At 34.3% G+C, this 21,601-nt stretch overlaps 1 protein-coding gene across 1 annotated transcript in view; it reads left to right on the top strand.

Annotated features, from left to right (window-relative positions):
* Positions 1–21,601, top strand: part of lonp2 (lon peptidase 2, peroxisomal) — a 48,814-nt gene that overhangs the window by 4,763 nt on the left and 22,450 nt on the right. Inside the window, exons 3-8 of the mRNA XM_056478409.1 lie at positions 881–1,012; positions 3,033–3,155; positions 3,243–3,406; positions 4,697–4,791; positions 11,085–11,343; positions 15,005–15,146. Of these exons, the coding sequence (XP_056334384.1) occupies positions 881–1,012; positions 3,033–3,155; positions 3,243–3,406; positions 4,697–4,791; positions 11,085–11,343; positions 15,005–15,146 (915 nt within the window). The remainder of the gene's footprint in view (positions 1–880; positions 1,013–3,032; positions 3,156–3,242; positions 3,407–4,696; positions 4,792–11,084; positions 11,344–15,004; positions 15,147–21,601) is intronic.

Here is a 21,601-nt window from a genome sequence, read left to right as displayed (position 1 = left end):
GGTTTCCTATTGTTTTACAGTCTAGTTCTGCATTTATATATTTTGTACTAGTTATGTTGTTAAAATATTTGTATCATACATACTGTTACGGAAAAAATTGTGATACAATATTGCTTTTGTGCAGTATCGATATATATGTACAAGCTACAGTATGTCTTCTCTCGGTCTTCTCTCTAATAGGGAGTTTTTGTGAGCATTTTGTTGACATTTTTTTAATGTAATCTGGTTTATAAATATAAAAAGAACATTTATTTGTTACATAAACAGCTTTACTTCATTTTACTAATGGATTTTAATCCATCTTTTTTTTTTTTAAGTAGTAATTCCCTTCAATCCATTAGTGAACTAATCAATCAATCAATCAATCAATCAATCAATCAATCAATCAATCAATCAATCAATCAATCAATCAATCAATCAATCAATCAATCAATCAATCAATCAATCAATCAATCAATCAACCAACCAACCAATCAATCAATCAATCAATCAATCAATCAATCAATCAATCAATCAACCAATCAATCAATCAATCAATCAATACATTTTTTGAACTAATAAATAAATCAATCAATTAGTATACAAATCTTAATTGAATTTGTTTTGGATAAACTGCTATTTAAAAATGATTGTTAATTGCAGCCAGCGTTTCCCCATAAAATATAGCTAAAAATGCAATTAATCCAATAACGTATTTTTTTTAATGGCTGAAAATAAGATGAATGAGATTTTTGGCACCAGTCGTCTATACGGTGAGTCATAATTTATCACTGAAGGGATATGAAGGCTTCATTCTTTGACAAATGCTGCAGGATGATTCACTGCGTGTAGGCTGTTCATTCAGTGTTCTGACAATGTTCTCTGGCCTCTCTTTGTCCAGCTTGTTGGGATGTTGGATATGTCGGTGCCTGTGGTGGCTAAACTCAGGAGGCTGTTGGACAGTTTGCCTAAAGAAACTCTTCCTGATGTTCTGGCTGCCATGATTCGCACTTCCAACAAAGAGAAACTGCAGGTACAGGAAGTGTAATTGTTAATGCTTCTACATTTTGCCAAGTCTGGCCATGCTGCATTATCGCGTACATAGAAAAATTTTACTTATGCTATCCTTTTTTTTAAATAAGTATGTTTATTAAAAATATACATGACATTGTGTAGAATGCAAGAATACAAAGAGTATCAGGACTTTTTTTTAAACAATTAGCAAAAGAAAAATAATAATAAAAATACACCCCCCCCCCTCCATCCATACATGGAATAATTGTCACAAATTTTGTCAAAACTTTTCTCATTTTGAAGTTACATAAAGATAGTCGCAATAGTTGATGGTAATGATAAATAAAAACAATAATGTCCAGAAAGGATGTACAAATAAATTACATTTAAAAATGTGGTAAAACATTGAATTAAAACAATAACATAAATTAAGAGAAAGTAACACCTACAACAACAATTATTATACAGAAAAATCAATTATTAATGTCTAGTAGAGGTAATGTGTCAAGAAAAGGTCCTTAAATATAATCAGAGTCTTTGGGCTTTTGTCTGACAGAATACAATATTTTCTCAGAGGTAGGCATGGGACGGCAAGGCAAGGTTTACAGCGGTTTGGAAAAGTCAAGTCATTTTAAAATTGTCTGCTATACCGTTCCTATGATATATGTAAGATTTTTTATTTATGTTTTTTTTTTACTTAAGTTTTTCAGGACAACAGTATGTCCAGCAGAAAAGATATCCAAAGATGACATCTTAAATTTTGATGAAATCTGTGTTATGAATCTAATGAAGACAGCAGAAGTCAATAATTCATTTGAATTCATAGCCTGACATGTTTACTGCTCCAAAATATTCTAAAAGCTTCTCAAATTAAAATATATTGTGTTCAAAGGGGAAACAATTTTCATTTTTTTTATCCAGACATTTTAAAATACCATATTTTAGAGCAGTAATCACAATACCGTGATACTTTTATCCAAGGTTATCATACCATCAGAATCTTATAGTGGCCTATGCTTAATCAGGGGTACTATAAGATGCAAGCTCATTGATCCAGTGTTTTCTCTCAGGCATGTTCTTAGATTTTCATTTTTTAAGTATACATTTTTTTGCTGCAGTGCTTGCAAGCAAAATAAAACAGCTTTTGTGGTAGGTCAATTGAAGTGAACTGAAATAACCTAATATCAAACTTTTAGGATGTAGATCAGATTGATTATTTAATATTTCAGAAGATGTTGCAATCGCTAACTTCTAGAATGTCTCCAAAACTGGACAGTTCCAGAGCATCTGAAGAAGTGTCCCATTGGATATTTTACACCTTTGACACATGGCAGAGGTCTTGGAACTATGTTTGTTTAGTCTATAGGGAGTGTAATATGTTCTATGCAAAGTATTTTCTTAAGCTTTCCTAAATAAATGTAATCCAACCTTGTGAATGCTAGAAATCAATTGAATAAGCGCATCATCCGGGTATTCTTTTTAGAATTCTCACTATTTATACTGCAAAATGGCATAGAGTAGTGCAAAAATATGCAATTTGCGATGCATCTATTCTTTCTATTATAACTTTTCATTAAACTGATATTTTACCCAAAACAGAAATGTTGTCATTATTTACTTCAATCATCTCAAACCTGCTGGAGTTACTTTGTTTGTTGAACAAAAAAAAAAGTTATTTTGAAAAATGTTGGAAACCTGTAACCATTGACTTCCATAGTATTTTTTTTTTATATTTATTGTTTTCAATAATAATTAATGATTTACAAAGTTAAAAAACATAACATCTTTGTCTTCAACATAATAAAATCTAATAAAAAGGTTTGTTACCACTTAAGGGTGAGTACATATTTTATAAAATATGTATAAAGTACATTTTCATTTTTGGATATGCTATCCATTCAATTCGGCATCTTTTGTAGTTCTATTCTGAGATTGCCATGAAGATAGCCTTGATGCTGGCATGGTGTAAAAAGTTAATAGAAATGGAAAAAAAGTTAAATAGTTTTTGCTATTCTTAATATCGGTGTTGATGTTGACAGGTTCTGGATGCGGTAGACTTGGAGGAACGCTTTAAGAAGGCCCTTCCGCTGCTCACCAGACAGATCGAGGGGCTCAAGTTGCTCCAAAAGACCCGCAAACTCAGACCTGATGATGACAAAAGAGTAGGACTGCATCTATTTTTCCTTTAGCACAAACACACTCCTCTACAACTCTCTGTTTTAGTCATAGTTTTGTTTTGTTTCTCCCAGGTTCTGTCTATCCGTAAAGGCGGTGTGTTCCCTGGTCGTCAGTTCTCTCTAGATGAAGAGGCGGAGGATGAGGACAGTGATGACACTGCTTTGCTGGAGCGAAAGGTGAAGGCAGCTGCTATGCCTGAGGCAGCTCTGCGCGTCTGTCTCAAAGAGCTCAGACGGTGTGTACTGCTCATTTCACAGTAAATCACATTCACATTTTAGCTGCATTTAAACAGTAAGAGAGTTGTCATCTGTAGTCTTCAGATCTTCAAGCGTGTCTATATATGGTCCTGGAAGAGCGATGTTTTATAAATCTAATTCCAACCAGTTCCAAAACACATGCCTAGCAGCTTCCAGTGAGTCTAAAGAGACCTTAGTTAGCTTAATCAGATGTGCTAATTAGAATTGGAGCTAAACTCTGCAGGACAGTGACCCTCCTTCAAGATCATACCCTCTTGTTTTACATGGTTTACAATCCAATTAAAGTAATTATGTTTACTTTAATCATTAAGTTTAATCATAAATATCTTCCAGGTGGTTGTTAACTCAGAATAAAGCATGACAGGCTTATTAAGGGCTTCAGTCTGCAAAGACAACCACCTTGATGTACTTTATTCTGCTAATTACACTATGGCTACTTGCCATAAAGCATAAAAATTAGACAAACATTTTTCTGAGCTGTAATAGTGTATTAATTTTTGATTAAATGCAAAGCTGACAAAAATGAAAACGGGCGAATGGAGCTGATGGACTAGCCAAAGTTTTATATAGTCACAAGATGGCGCCAAACAGTCTTAAAAGCCAATCAGATATATATGGATGTGCACTTATTCATTCACTGATGGTCAAAGTGATTCAAAGTATCTGCATGAGCCTGTGTTATTGGTTTCAGCGGTTGTTAACTCAGAATAATATGCGGTGGCGCAGTGGGTAGCACAATCGCCTCACAGCAAGAAGGTCGCTGGTTCAATTCCTGAATGAGTTGGCATTTCAGTATGGAGTTTGCATGTTCTCTCCGTGTTTGCGTGGGTTTCCTCTGGGTGCTCCAGTTTCCCCCACAAGTCCAAAGACGTGGTATTGGTGAACTGGGTAAGCTAAATTGTCCGTAATGTATGTGTGTGAATGAGTGTGTATGAATGTTTCCCAGTGATGGGTTGCAGCTGGAAGGACATCCGCTGCGTAAAACACATGCTGGATAAGCTGGCGGTTCATTCCACTGTGGAAACCCCAGATTAATGAATGAATGAATGAATGAATATTTGGAATGTCTTGAGAAACCAATCAGAATCAGGTTTTCCAGACAGCTGTGTAATAAATTAAAAATAACACATTCATATTCGCCCCACCAAGCTGCTGCTTTCCAGGATTTCTTTACTATCTACTGAACATCTTAGCAAATAATAATGATTAACATTAACAACAATAATAATATATTTTTTAATTATAATATTTAATAATTTTGCTCACAGATTAAAAAAGATGCCACAGTCTATGCCAGAGTACGCCCTCACCCGCAACTATCTGGAGATGATGGTGGAGTTGCCCTGGAGTAAAAGCACTACAGGTAATAAAATGTACTTTACTACAAAATCAGTACAAGCATTTTCATATTTGGAGGTATTGTTTTCAAACAGAGTTGGTCAATACTAAATGTATGTTTTCAGATCATTTAAATCTTTAAATATTACAATTGTGATAGTATTGTGAAAGTATTTTTTAAAATCTTTTTTGTGAATACTTCTTTGCAAAAGTTTGGGGTCAGTAAGATTTAAAAGCGATATTGTTTAAATATATATATATATATATATATATATATATATATATATATATATATATATATATATATATATATATATATATATATATATATATATTACTGATATCATTAAAATTATATTTCTAAAATGTGAAAAGTTTAACTTTTATTCACTATGCATAAACTAAACTGGTTAAACATTATTTTAAAAAAGTTTATTAGAAGAACAGAATTATTTTATTAGATAAAGACATTAGCCCCTTTCACACAGTGATACCGGTAAATATCCGGAAAATTTCCGGAACGACTTTACCGGTAAATTAAAAAAAAAATGCTGTTCACACAGGCATGAACGTTCCGTAACTTTTCAGGAAAAGACCATTCACACATCCATTCCAAAATACCGGTAAATTCTGACATCATTAACCAGAAATGACCTAAAAACGGCAGCGCTTGTATTTGTAAGCACAGAAGGGGTTGGGCTTTTCTTGATGGTTTCACTTTTATTTAAAGCTTTAGCATTCATGCAGCTGCTTTGTGAGATGGATACGTATTGTGGAATGATAAGTATTGTGAACAATTTATTTAAAAACATACGGAGGAACACTTTCACATGTTGAGATGTTCACAATATGTGTGTGTGCCAGCTCCTTCACGTGCCTACCCGTCAAGCAACTGAAACAGAGCTTGAATGTAAACAAACTGCGGTTTATCATAAGCATTTGATCTATCCCTTTTTGCACAGTTGGTATTAAGAAGGAACATAGAAATGTTTTCTGACTAACATCTAGCAGCTAAATGTGTCTGGAAAAAATATTCAAAGGCTTTTATTTTCAGAAACTGCACAGACGTGAATGTGTCTGAGTGTTCTGATTGGCTAAAGCAGACGTCTCACGTCAGCGTGTTCTAGCGTGTTTCTGGCAATCTTTCTTGTGCATTCACACACCGCAGCATTCCGGCAAATTACCAGTAATGTTACAACTTCTCTTTCCGGAAAATTGCCGGAATGAATTTACTGGTATTTTCAAAAAGGGCCCGGTCACACATACAGACCTTTCTGGAAAATTGACTGTAAAGTTTAAAGGTAACATTTACATAGCCTTATCATGTCAAATCAATTTACAATTTTGCCTACACTTTTATCTACAGTCACCAGCAGAGGGAGTCTTTTACCACATTTTGTGAAGTCAGTCTAGCGGTGGAGAGGGATTTAAACTGTTTACACGTGTTATTCTTGTCCTGTTCTCCATGGCCACACGAGGGACTCTGAGATCTCCAACAAATTATTCTGCCAAGCACAGCTAGAGTGTTTGACCATATGTTGAGAAGCATTAAACACTTTCATATTCATTCATGTTTTCTTCTTTTCTATTATTATTCCATGCACAGGATTGCAGCTTTCTTTTCGTTTACCTACTGACACATTCAAAGCCAAGCACAAAAGTATGTATTACACTGCAATCCTAAGGTTATAGCTTGCCTTGAAATAGGATCTCTGACTGTCCATGAAAGGCTCAAACAAACATGTGCATGTGATTGGGTATGCACACACACACACACACACACACACACACAAATGCACACACTCAATGCCATACATACCCTGCTAGATGTGTTACAGACCTTGGACCTGGAATTTTGCTGGGAAAGTCTCGTGTACATGAAGTGCATTTCACAGTCTTTAAAGCTCAGTTCTCAATGGTGAGACAGCATTAGAAGGAAACTGATTTAGTGGTTTAGGTCAGCGCTTGAAAGCTGGGAATAGAGAGGTCTGCCCTTATAGGAATGCTCTCCTGTAAATGCAAAATAGACGTTGCATGATTTGCGAGCACCATGAAGAAAATTCTGGGTCCAGTTTAAGTTTGCTTTATGAGACAGCTGCACTTATGTCTGTATCTTATTACATCAGACGATGGAGATGCATATGTCTTTGATAAAATACTCACATTCCTTTCAAAATTTGTACAACATGCGTGCAATCAGAGACAACTGCAGCTAAGCTGATGTTATTTTTTAACATGATAAATTACTGACAAGAAAATGTATTTGTCGTCTATTTGTTACATGTAAGTTAATGCATTTACTAGCATTACCTAAGTATCAATTAACTTGTAAAGCATTTATTAATCATAGTTCAACATAAACTAATGCATTATTAAAATTCAAAGTTGTGTTTGTTAACATTAGTTAATGCACCTTGAGTTAATATGAACTAACATTGAACTAGCGTTATTTAACTTAAATAACATTAATTTTAACAAAGATGAATAAATACCATAATAAATGTATTACTAATAGTTTGTTCTTGTTAGTAAATACAATAACTAACATGTACTAATGGACCATTATTTTAAAGTGTTACCATTTATTGTAAGTTTATCAATTTTATTTCAAGCCCTAATTATTAACCACTGAACAACTCATTAATATTAATTAATGTTGTTATTATTATTATTAATAATAATAATAATTACATTAGTGTGCAACATTTTAAGGTTTGTATGATTTGTAAGTGAGCTCAAGTCACTTTCCAGAACCCTCTCCTTTACTGTTCCTTGCTGGTGAAATTATCTTAATATTATCCCCATTCGAACTGCCAAATCTGTGAGAGTATTTAAAAGACATCTCTTCCATAAGCACATAATTCCTGCTGAATTTAAAATCTTGTTTTTCTTCCCTGTTCTAATGGATACTTTTGTATAGGTTGTTTTCACATGATGTCATTGATGACCCGCGAGACTTAGATGGAGGGTAGAAAGTGGTTCTTCTACATAGGAATCGCTATCATAACATCAAAATGTTTGTTTTATGTTGTTTATTATTGTTTAAATCGGCCAAAATAAGAAATGCCGAACAGCTTTTATAGACTTCCAAAAGTTTTTGCTTATATTTTTCTTATAATGCAAAATTACCCATTTGGCTTTGCGTGTGTGCGCAAGGAGAATGCCAAGAACTTCCGGTCGGCAGCTGATGCGTATAAACAATCACATTTGGACAGCTTAGAAACAATAGTTTTAATCTATTATATTTGCTTTTAACGTCTTTGAACTAATACTGTTGTCGATCAGCGCCACCTCCTAGATTGATCATTTAAAAAATGCGATCTAATAGGATGGAAAACAACTGCTGTGAGGCAGTTTCCCCTGGGTGTCAGACAGCATTTAAATACAGCACTGATTAAATGGAGCCTCGTCATCGATAAAGTCAACATTTTCTCTTCCTTTCAAATATATAACCAACCTAAACAAATGTAATTCACCAAAATGTTTGTCACACATAGCCTGTACTGTCCCACCAACACATCGATTGAATAAGTGGCACAAAGTGAAAGTAAAGTGACGTTTTGCAATGACAGAAAAACACATACTGTGGTAAATACACAATACAAACTAACTCAGTGAAACATAAACGGCTCCCGATTAGAATCAACATGCAAATCAGCCAGCAGAGTATCAGTCCCGCACTTTATTGGTCATTTTTATAAATTGAATGACTTGCATACCTGTTAAGTTTCATGCCAGTAATCTGGTTTGTTCTGTAATGCTGTGAGGTATGCTGCGCGTAACTAACAACTGACAGGTCGGGAACGCACACATTGTATTTCTGATGGCAGACACGTAAACTACGAGAACTTTTTTCTCTCGTGCTTGAACCACATCTGACAGATTATAACGGCTTTAACACACACCTTTCAAAGTTTTGTGTCACAAAAACACTCTGTAATCCATTCAAAACGCTATTGAAACCCATTTTCGGATCGTAAATTACCTATTGTAAACGCTGTAAACGGAAGTTATAAATATTCTACTGGAAAACGCTGGTCGCTATGGCGCCCTCCATGCAGCAGCCAAGAAAAGGTGTATAAAAGGGGAAAAGTTTAAGAAAATGGCTGAAAAACAGAATGTGGCATATAATGAACATTTATTCAGTGCATCCATGTGTACAAACTTTATTTAACCGCGATAATTCGTTTGACAGCACCAATAAAGATTATATACAGGCTTAGCTATGTTTAAAAATATGTTAATGTGTAATATAAAAATCAGATACAAACACCACACTTGTACAAAATTCAGGAGAATATAGATAACGTAATAAATACTGTAACGTTTGTGTAAACCTGTGCATAGAAATGGTGTATAAATATAGCATAGAGAACTGAAGCCTACTGATTAATTGGTTTATTACTACAGTTTTGTCGTACCACAGCAACAATATAATTACTACAACAGTTTAATTCAAGTAATTATCTATAGTATGCTTCCAAACACTATAGTATTTCCTATAGTATTTTTCATGCAGTGTAATAGCTTATACAATATATGCCGCCTCGATGAGAGGCAAATATATTTTAGTTCAGTGGAAAACTCGGCCCTCTTCATGATATAAGGATCATGTCCAACATATGTGGTTATTTTCTATTTATGTCTCCTTTGAAATATGGTATAAATCACAAAAATACTGACTTTTCCTCTGATTGAAAACAACCTATTGTTAGCATTTTGGGTGATTATATCTCTCTATAATAAATAGCTTTTTGTATTTGTATCAGTTGCATGTTGCTTTAAATGTATTAGAAAAGCTGCTAAATTAATGAATTAATTTTAAAAAGGTTACATTTGTTTGATGTAGTAAAGAATATCAATTATACTGGAAATAATTTATTCCTGTGATGACAAAACCAACATATTTACATGATTCTTAAAACTCCTATTGATTTAGAGCTTAAGACATATAATACTATTAAAGTTTAAGTTTATTATGAACATAGCAGCTTATTTTTGTGTGGAAAATAAATTTCAAAAGAAAAGGATTTATTTGAAATATAAATCTTTTGTAATATTATTAATTACTTTACTGTCCTGTTTTAAAGAGGTGTTCTGTCTGAAAAGAAAAGTAAAAAAAATACATATTTTGCTTACATTTTAACAGTAGTTTATATCCACTAGTGGTGTATAATATAATTGTCTACAATAATATTTGATTTAATGAGATGCAAGTATACGTCACTAGCTTTGCAAAATTACAAACAAACATCTCTTACAAACATCTCTTAAAAGCATTCATTGTGAGCCCATTAGAATTACAGGGTGTCCGCAGGGTCTTAAAAAGTCTTAAATCTCAAAAGCTAAATTCTAGGCCTTAAAAAAGTCTTAAATCTTCTGAAATACTGTGTTGTAGGTCTTAAATCTTTTTAACAGGTCTTAATTTTCCTTTGTTCATGTATAGCTTTCCAATCTGGCCATTAACACTCTAACAATCACCAACAATCTCAATCTAAATAAAATATTTTATTTAAAAATAACTCCATTTATAACTCCATTTACCATATTGTTTAAATTAGTTTCTTTACAGTAACATTTGTTTAAAAGTTATCCATTTATTTACTGCTAGGTATACTGACCTGACCTATATATTTTATTATTAAAATATTTTTTATTATTGCATTATTAAATGTATTAAATTATAATCATTTTTGATAGGGGAAGTGAAAATCTTTTCCAACTGGGATCCTTATCATTTAGCCTTGTATACATCTAAAATTCCCTTCATAATGGTCTTAAAAAGGTCTTAAATTTAATTTGATGAAACCTGCTGAAACCCTGAATTAAGTCTGAAAATGAAGCAAGAAATGGCTTTTTAATTAGATGCAACATGTCTAAGTAATATCCCAAAACAATATTGTAATTTTCCTAAATATTTTATTGATTCCACCCAGCAGTTCATAAGTTCATATTAAGTTTTTATCTACAATATTGTTTTTTTTTATTATTTGAAAATATTCCAGAAAAAGCTGGAGCAAAGAATTTGTGAATCTCATAGCAACAGAGTTTCCTTCCTGAGTGAATCTTTTGACTCATTTATTCAGTGATCCATTCATAGAGACAATCACTCACTTTCTTTCTAAATGATTCAGCCATTTTGAACAAATCATTTGAATTAACAAGCCAATGAATAAGACCAGGCTTTTGACACCATGTACTGATGGTTTTAGTGTCATGCTTATTATCCAAGACACTCCTAAACCAGCCAATGCACAAAATAATAATGTTTAATATCTACATTATTCTGACATAGCAACTTTCATAATGTTTTTTCAGATTGCCTGGACATTCGTGCAGCACGAGTGCTCTTGGATAATGATCACTATGCCATGGAGAAGCTGAAGAGGAGAGTGCTGGAGTATCTGGCTGTGCGGCAGCTCAAAAGCACCCTTAAAGGACCCATACTGTGTTTCGTGGGCCCCCCTGGTGTGGGAAAGACCAGTGTTGGCCGGTCCATCGCTCGCACACTGGGTCGAGAGTTTCACCGCATCGCCTTGGGGGGAGTCTGTGATCAGTCTGACATTCGTGGACACAGGTGAGAGGTCATCATACAGAAAGCAGACGCAAAGTCTGATCTTCAAACAGGCATGATAAAGGAGACATACATTCTCAATGTCAGACCACTTTGAAGGAGAATCTGAGGTTGGTCATTTTACAAGCTGCTTAAATAGACACTTTTTGTTTAAGTGGGCCATTTTTGTAGGCCATAATAAGTCAGTAGTCAGAACTTGTAATAGTAGTAATAACTAGTAATAAGTCAGAACCAGTCCAGACTTAATTTGTAGTTTTGCAGAACTTTTACATGTTTTTACAAAGGAGTCACCAAGCCTGCATTTATGATAAGAAATTAGGCTTGAGACGATAACTGTTTTCAAGGTATACCATAGTTTGTAAAAGTCAAGGTTTTAAACCCGCCCAAATTTTCTGTTATACCATTCCTAGGGTATATGTAAGATTTTTTTTTATTTTATTTTGTTTTGTTTTTAGGACAACAGTATCTCCAGCAGAAAAGATATCCAAAATCCAAATGCTGCTTTAAATTGTAAATAAATCAGTGTTTTATAAACTAATGATAACAGCAGAAATCAATAATTCATCTGAATTATTCAGCCTGACATGTTGACTGTAAATTATTTTTTTAAATTTCTCTCAAAATTAAATATATTGTATTCAAAGGGGGAAAAGTTTTCAATTTTTACCCAGACAATTGAAAATAATATATTTTAGAGCAGTAATCACAATTCCGTGAAACTGTAATATTTTATCCAAGGTTATCACACCGTCAGAATCCAATACCGGCCCATGCCTATCAGAAATACAATAAAAACTGTAATATTTTGAATTGAACCATTTCAAATTAATGCAGTCTGTTTGTTTTAGTATATTTTAAAGAGGACCTGTTATGCCTATTTCAAATCAAAATATCCCATAAATAATGTTTTATAACTCTTTGAAACTGCCCCTTTTAGGCTTTGATCCTAATTTTATAGTTTTGGTGACTGTTTCTTTAAATTCAAATGAGATTGTGCTCTCTGCCATCTTTTCAAAATAGGGGGCGGAGCTAAAAATGCCAATGTGTCATCATAATGGCAGATTCAAATACAACTTCCTATACTAATGAGGGAGAGATTGTCAATAAATGTACGTGACCTCTGATAACATGTTCAAAAAGAGAATGTCAATCAAAGTGTTTGTGCAGACTGTTTTTATGAAGAGTGATTATAAAATGTTTACTATTACAAGCTGATTATTTTCACAAACTGTTGCCACTCAACTGTCTTTAAACCCTTTATAAAGGTGATTTTTGCATAATAGGTTCCTTTTAAAGCATAATTAATTAATGCGATGGCAGAGCTACATTTTTAAAATCCATTACTGCAGGCTTCAGTTTCGTACAGTCCTTCAGAAATCATCCTTAATTGTTGACTTTGTGCTAAAGAAGCATATCTTACAATCCAAAATGATGTGTTGTGTTGCTTAATATTTTTGTAGCAGTTGGCATAATGTTTTCCAATACCCTTTGATGAATAAGGCCCAATCCCAATTTTATCCCTTAGCTCTTCTCCTTTCTAAAGAGTATTGGGACACAATTCTCAATTCTCTTTAGCTTGAAGGTGTAGGGCTTAGGGGAAGGTCTAGATACCCCTCGATACAGAGATTTTTCAGGACCACACTCGAAACCAAGGGGTAAGAAAATTTCCCAGAACACACAAGCTACAACGGCAGCAAGGCTGCACCCGGAAGTCTGGAAATGCACAAATTAGTATTTTTTGTCATTATTAATAATTTTTACAACAAACAAGCTTATGTTTTAATACATTCATAATGGCGTTCGTGATTTACCGTCATGCTTTAAAAAAAAAACAATAAAATACAAACCACTAAATTTGAATCTATAATCCATAATATTTACTCCTGTTTAGCAGTCCCACAACATTCTGACGCTCGATGACACTTGAATACTCTGTCAGAAAAGTCTACTGGCTGGGAACGACCCTTTACAGTGTCTGTTTTAATGTTAATGCTGTTTTCCTGTTTTTAGATGAATATGGCCACGGTGTAAATGCACAGTACAGTTACGATCTTATTGCCACATTATATCGTTATAATAACATGATATATGCCTTCAGTGATTTCCTAAAGATGAATACCAAAAAATAATAATAACTACAGAAAAACTACAGCAGTCATGATCGTCTGATCTCATACAAAGCAAGAGATCGTGATGACATATGATGACATATGCAGGGGTTTTAGTGGTGTCCCGTTTACACTCTGTTTAGGGGTAGGGGTACAAAAATAGAATTGGGATTGGGCCTAAAAGTAAAATAAAACAGCCTTGATATGACCTATTAGAATACAGTTAGAAAATGTCTCTATAATTAAAATTATGAAATCAAAAAAATCCCTTGATTTGAATATTTAGAAAATATGAAGAAGTAATATTACAAATCAAGTTCAAAACATAAGCATGTTCACAAATGTGTTTTTTACATAGATGCAATGTTTTTTTAATTTATCTTTTTCAGTTCTATCAAGATTCTTTAGTAAAAAAAACATTTTAAAAAGTGCTCATTTAAAATGGACGTTTTGACATACTAAAAGTCTCTTGACCAGTTTAATAAATGAGACCTATAACATTTCTTCAATAGTGTTAACAGCATAAACATTAGTCATTTTACTGTAAGAAAATGTACTTTTCCCACAGAATTTCTAAACTTTTTGATCCAATCCTGCTGTTACTATGATTAACCCTGGTGTTACATTACTAATCCAAGATCCTTCAGATGCTGAAACTCAATATATCTATTTAGTGTTGTTTTGCCATCAAATGATGAGTCATAACCAACTTGTGAGGCATGTGGCTATGCAAACGTGGGCAGATGCATCAAGATTAAGGTATCAGACTATGATGAACTCAACATGATGTAGTGTCCTTTCAATAATAAGAGAAACTTTAAACCTTGACCTGCGATCATTTCCTTTGATGTTCCCTCTGATCTCTTGTCGCTATAGAGACTAGAAGGTGATAACATCACCTCACCCTGCAGGCCAGGGCGAGTTTTACTTGTTTTCTGATTGGTTGATGTCAGACTTCACACTCACCCATAGAAAATGTGTCCTTAGGACAAACGGCTCTTAAAGAACTTCACACAATTTCAGCATGTGTCTCATCATCGCATCATCTATAAGGTCTGCATTAGTTTACTATATCAGAGTGTTTAAAGTTTAATGACAGGCTTACAGCCTATAATGACTGTAATTAAGGCACAACTACATCCTGTCTGCCTTTTTGTCAGTTCCGTAGGACGAAATGCTAGTTTTAGTGTACCTTATCCAATGCATACAGACCCCATCCAGAAACAACATCAAGAAGTTAGTTGTTGTGTTTTTGCAGTTTCAGATTGTAATTGCGATGAGATTAAAAGTTTTAAAGTGTTATGCAGCCCATCACAGTATGTTCCAGGAGCACTACTGACAACATACAGCAGTTTGAATGGGACTGCGTCAAAACAGATACACTTCAGGTCTCTTTGCGGGATGATTGTGATCTCTTTTTTTTGTTGTTTGCCCACCTGAGCACTGATACAAATCTATTTACTTCTCTCATCACGTTCCACTCCGTCTCGAATCTCTTCTTCTTGCTACTTTTTTCCATGCTCCCTCTTTATCTTTCTCTATGTCTCCGTCCTCAGGCGCACGTACGTGGGTAGCATGCCTGGTCGCATTATAAATGGTCTGAAGACTGTCGGGGTAAACAATCCTGTCTTTTTATTGGACGAGGTGGACAAACTGGGAAAGAGTCTCCAGGGAGATCCTGCTGCCGCCCTGCTGGAGGTGAGAGAAACTACATGTTGCAAGTATCCACCAGTGTTTTTTTCCCAGATGCCTGCATACTTTTACAGTTGTTTTCAATGAGAGTGCCATATTTCTCAATGGCACATCTGTTTCAGGCACTGTGAATCGAAGAATGTTCAGCTTTTAGTAAAATGCAGCACTCATCAATGTCACTTTCGAACTAGCCAAGTACCACAAGTACCACACCGACCAATTTTTTTTAATATCAAGCACAGTTAGGGGTAAAATCTTGAAGAATTTGGAATTGCTGCCTATTATGGCAAAGTTTTCAGACAGAAAAAAATCATCTGTGGAATCAGTTAACTGCAAGGTTATTTTATTATGCCACTTTTACTGCCAAAAAGGATTTTTATGAATGAAAAAATTACTCTTAATCCTTTTTTATTTTGAATTTTTTTTTTTAAGTTGTGTTTGTGTGCTTTTGGATTTAATGTTGATTAAATTACTGAAACTGAATTAAAATATATTAAAACTAAATAGCAATGTGTTCACAAAATAAAAGTGAATCCAAAACTAACAAAACCAAATAATAAAAAGAACTAAAACTAAAAATTAGAGAAAATGTAAAAAATAGTATTCAATTAACACTAATTTAAGAATGCGTGACTATAATAAATTTGGTTAACATTACTTCTGATATTTTGCCTCATAGCAGATGGTAAGTGGAAAACAACAGAATCGCTATCAAGTGCTCACGGTCATGTGTTTGTCAAAGAGCACTGGAATTTTCAACTGTGCAAAAGCACTTTGGTGCAAAGCAGATGAGGATCTGGAAGAAAATCATTCATTTATTCATTTTCCTTTGGCTTAGTTTCTTATTTATCGGGGGTCGCCACAGCGGAATGAACCGCCAGCCCTTCCAGCCACAACCCAGTACTGGGAAACACCCATAAACTCTCACATTCACATTTGAACTTGTGGGGGAAACCGAAGCTCCCGGAGAAAGCCTACGCAAAAACGGGAAACGCATGCAAACAACACAGAAATACCAACTGGCCCAGCCGGGACTCGAACCAGCGACCTTCTTGCTGTGAGGCGACATGGAAGAGAATTTTTTTTTTATTTGCATGGATGGATGGATGGAAGAAAGAAAGATTGGATAAATAAAAAGATTGATGGAAAGGTGGATGGTTGAATGGATGAAAGGATTTATGTATAGCTAAAAAGAATGAAGGTTGAATAAACGCTGGAGGGGTGAAAAGAAGGAAGGTTAGATAGATGGAATAATGAATGGATGGATAAAAGATGGATGATTGAGAAATGGATGAATGGATGTAAGGATAGTTAAAACATAAAGAGATTGATGGAAGAAAGTAGGAAAGATGAATGGACGGTTGATGGATGATGAATGGAGGTATATTAAAGAAAGAATGGATAGAAGATGGAGGGATGAATTTAACAAAGGATAATGGATGAAAGGATGGATCTAAGAATCGATGGAATGATAGATGGATGGATGATGGAAGAGCAGATGAGTGAATGCATGGGTGGATTATGGAAGAACAGATGAGTGGATGGATGGATGGAAGAAAGATTGAATAAGTTTAAAGATGGACGGGTGGGTGGGTGGAATGATGAAAGGATGTAGAGGTGGATAGTTCAATGGATGAAACGATGCATGGATGTATAGCTGAAAAGAGTAAAGGATGAATAAAAGATGGATAGATGTGTGGAAGAATTAATGGGTGAATAATTGATGGATGAATGGATAGTTAAAAATGGATAGATTAATGTAAGAAGCAGGAAAGATGAATGGGCAGTTGATGGATGATTAGTGGATAAAATATATGGAAGGAAGAATGGATGGAAGATGGAGGGATGAATTTAAGAAAGGCTTAGGTATGAATGGATGTATCTAAGAATTAATGATAGAAGTATGGATGGATGGATGGATGGATGGATGGATGGATGATGGAAGAACAGATTGGTTGGATGGATGGATGGATGGATGGATGGATGGATGGATGGGTGGGTGGGTGGATAATGGAAAAGAACAGATGAGTGGATGGGTTGAAGAAAGAAAGACTGCATAAATAAAAAGATGGATGGGTTTGAAGAATGATGAATGAAGGGAGAGGTGGATTGTTGGATGGATTAAAGGATGCATGCATGTATAGCTGAAAAGAGTAAAAGATGAATAAAAGATAGAGGAATGGAAGGAAAGATGGATAAATGTTTGGAAGGATGAATGAAGGTATAATAGATGGATGAATTTAATGACAGTTAAAAGATGGAAAGATTGATGGAAAGCAGAAAAGGTGAATGGGCAGTTGATTGATGATGAATGGATAAAAGATAGATGGAAGGAGGAATAGATTGAAGACAGGGATGAATTCAAGAAAGGATTGTTGATGAAAGGATGGAAGGATCTAATAATTGATGATGGAAGTATGAATCGATGGATGATGGAAGAACAGATGAGTGAACGGATGGATGGAAGAAAGGTTGCATGAATAGAAAGGTGGATGGGTGGGTGGCAGGATGAATGGATTGATGGAATAATTGGCTGCATTAATAGAAAGATGGGTGGGTGGAATGAATGAATAAACAGAGAGGTGGATGGTTTTTGGTTGGTTGGATGAAATGATGTACGTAGAGATGAAAGGGAAGCATGAATGTAAGAATGGATTATAGCTGAATGGATGGATCTAAAAATGGATTATGGATAAATGGAAGAAATTATGGATGGATATAGATAGATGTTTAAGCCTAAAAACTTTTTAAGAGGCGCAAGTTTGAAGGTAAAATGGCCTTAAAAATAGTGGAAAAGAGATGGACTGTAAGATGCTTTCAAAAAGGTGTAGATGAAAATAGATGCAAAGCTGACAGATATTTCTGTCAGGTCAGGTTACTCTGTTCCAGAATGGCTACACACACATTCACTGCATGACATAATATTCCAACATACTGAAAGAAAATGCATTTCGCTGTGTCTTCTTGTGTGGTAGAAGGCTGCATTTTTTTTCTTCCATCCAAAGTATCACATACACCCCACCATTTACACTTGATTACATGTGAGCCCGTTTGTTTTCAGTGAGATAAACATCCAGAATTCTCCTCGTGCACACACTCTGACGCAGCTGCTCATGGAACTCTGAACATCTGTATAGCTGTGATTGTAATCCTCTTATCTTTTGGCACGATGAGCTTTTACAATAATCCAACACAGGGAGAAATGCATCTTACAATTTTAGCAGAGATTAGCAGTCTGCATCCTGTAATCAGTAGATCACCACTCAAAAACCATCCCCTGAGTGACGTTCATCCCATACGATAATGCGTGTGAGCCCTTGCGCTGGGCTTCAGATAGAGTGAGAGATAAGTGGAGGTGTATCACAGGGCGGACATGACCTGGGATGCACAGCAGAACATGATTTCTGCTTGTGATTTAGTTTGTCAGTGCGCTTTATTAGGAAAAGCATTTAGGAATAAATTGTTTTCGGGTGGTTGTTTATAGATATAGTGATCTTGTTATAAACACTTAACCCTGAGAGGTAAACTTAACTTAGCCCTTAACTCATTTTGTACCATTTGTGCTGCATGAATGAGAGTGTGTTTTGGAGAATTGCGTTCGCGTGAAACAGTTAGTTTCATCTGGAACACTTTGGTTTAGGTCACAATTCATGTTATTAGCTGCTGGCTTATTACCTGCCCATTACTAAGCTATTTACTATTTATTAGTAATCATAAAGTATGATATTATTCTGCATTTCTAATCTCTCAGAAAAAATGGTACAATGTTGTACCAAAGAAGGTACAACCCTTGTCACTGGGGCACTACCTTTTTGTGGAAATTAATTGTACCTTAAGACAAAGAAACAAATTTGTACCATTGCAGTTTGTAACTTTAAGGACTTGATTTGTACCATGGGAAACCAAAATGCAAAAACCTGCAGATACAATACTGTACCTTCATCAAAGTTACAAATGTAATCCATGAAGGTACCTCAACAGTGTCAAATGTGTTAATTCATGAACTATTTAAAGGCATTTTGCTAAATCCAAAATGTGTCCGTTTATTTTCAGTAAATATAAAATCAAATACATTTTTAAACAATGTTTTTAAAAGTTTTCTTTTTGTTTAAATGCACTTTTTCCATTTACAATAAAGAATCAAAATACATCAACATAAATCAAAAGATCTTTTTTGCTAAACATTTCACAGCATTTTTCTCAAAAATGTTACAGAAACACATTCTCCCATGTATAATATAAAAAAAATTCTCCGGTTTTCACACAGTAGCTTTGTAATCACATAAAAATTAATTTAATTTATGTAATTTCAAAATAGAAATAGAATTATACAATAGTATTGTAATAAGATATGTATAATGTTTGATTACTTTTACAATACTAAAATGTCTGCATGAACACTTTGCACATGCAGGACTGTTGCCAGCTCACGTGCGTAGTGGAGGATAGCCAAAAGTTGAGGATATCAATAATCAAAATGTATTTATCAGAATATCCTTACCAAATGTTTATTATAAATGTCTTTAATGTTTGGTTTACAATACCTATAGTTTTGTTTTACCAGTTGTCTTGTATTCTAGAACTTAATAATTAATGTTTATGAGTTTCTTTAAGCATATGCTTTTAAATGATGATTCATGTTTTAATATGGAAATTATTCATAAAATCACTTTGCCTTTTCAGTGATATTTATTTTTATAGATATTGTAATAAAGGAGTTGTCCAACACTTATGTACCTTTTTCATGAGAATAATTGTGCACCCTCATTTCAATTGTACCATAAAAGGTACAGATCAGTATCCTAAGAGGTCTTTTCTGTACCATATAATGTACAATTTTTATAAAGGTACAATTTGTACCACCGTGAACCTTTTTTTCTGAGAGTGTGCTAAATGAATGAGTTGCTAAATAGTGTGTTTTTGAGAATTGTGTTCTTACTTGAGTAAACAGTCTTTGGTAACACTTTAGTTTAAGCCACAATTCATGCTTTTAAGTACTGGCTTATTACCTGCCCATTATTAAGATATTAACTGTTCATTATTAGTTATAAAGTATGATCTTATTCTGCACCCCTAATCCGACCCAAAACCTAAACCCAACTTCTACCTTACGAACTATTAATAAACAACTAATTAGTCGTTTATTAAGCTAGGAGTGTTAGCTAATGGTTTGTTAATGCTGTGAGTTGTGACCTAAACTAAAGTGTTACTGTTTCATCTAGTCATGTATGTAACCATCATGTATTTGTGTAATTAAAAAAGAAGCCTTTACTTGTGGTCCCAATAAGGTGAAAATAGCTTTCCAAAGAAATGAAAAAAGCTAAATAAAAATGTAAAATATATAAAAATGATTAGATAAAAATTATTATTCATATTTATTGTTTTCATCTATTTTTTAAATTAATTAATTAATTTATTGTTATATTTGTTTTTGTATCTTTATTTGTAAATAATTTAATCTTTATCTGATTATTACTTTATTTGTTTTATTTTATGCTTTATATATTTAACATTTTTATTATTCATTCAGTTACGTGTTCCTTTTGTTATGCACTTTCATTTTTATGGACCCCCTAGCTAGCACTTCCTTGCAGCCCCCTGGTGGCCCCTGCACTCTCTGCAAGTTTATCAGATCATGCATTTATCATAAATGCATGATATGTGAATCTCCAAATAAAAATAAATAATAATAATGCCAGTGTTTGTTCTGTCGATGAGTCTAACAGAAGGAGCTTGAGCAGCCTGCTGTTGCTATGGTAACCTCCTCAGGCAACAGCGAGATTGGTTCATGTTATGAGATTCATTTGACGTGCAGACACACACTTGAACTTTTCCTTATGTAAAATGCTCAAATTTGAACTGTTAGTGTATGCCTAAGACACGCCTACTTACACCGCACCCTGCACATTTACTTGGTTGAAATCAGAATTATTAGCCGGAGAAGATTTTTCCACACATTTTTAAACATAATAGTTTTAATAACTCATCTCTAATCACTGGTTTAATTTGACTTTGCCATGATGACAGTAAATAATTTTTTACTAGATATTTTTTAAGATACTTCTATACAGCTTAAAGTGCAACTTAAAGCAGTGGGCTCCAACCTTTTTATCACCAAGGACCGGTCAATGCTTAAAGGGAGAGGGGTGGGGTACGTAGATTGCTAGGTGACCATCGCCCATCAGGATGATCCATTTTCTCAGCTGAAAAACCATTGCTGGAACTCTGATAAAAGTTTTATTTATGGAGAAAATTAAAAAGCAGTGGGTGTTTGTCTGAGATAATTAGTTTACCGAAATGTGTATGTTCCTTACAAAGTCTGAAGTTGATTGGTCAGTTCTTGTCATGTGACTCGCGGCATTCTGAAAACATGAGATGTCTTCTTTATTTATATTTAAAGTAAAAAGAGAAAAATGTGAGTTGTTTTCAACTAGGTGCAAGCCGCGCACCTCCATTGGAAT

The sequence above is a fragment of the Danio aesculapii genome, chromosome 18, assembly GCF_903798145.1.
Source record: "Danio aesculapii chromosome 18, fDanAes4.1, whole genome shotgun sequence".
NCBI classification, from domain to species: Eukaryota; Metazoa; Chordata; class Actinopteri; order Cypriniformes; family Danionidae; genus Danio; species Danio aesculapii.
The sequence above is the reverse complement of the archived record's forward strand: the minus strand, read 5'-3'. Positions and strand labels throughout refer to the sequence as shown.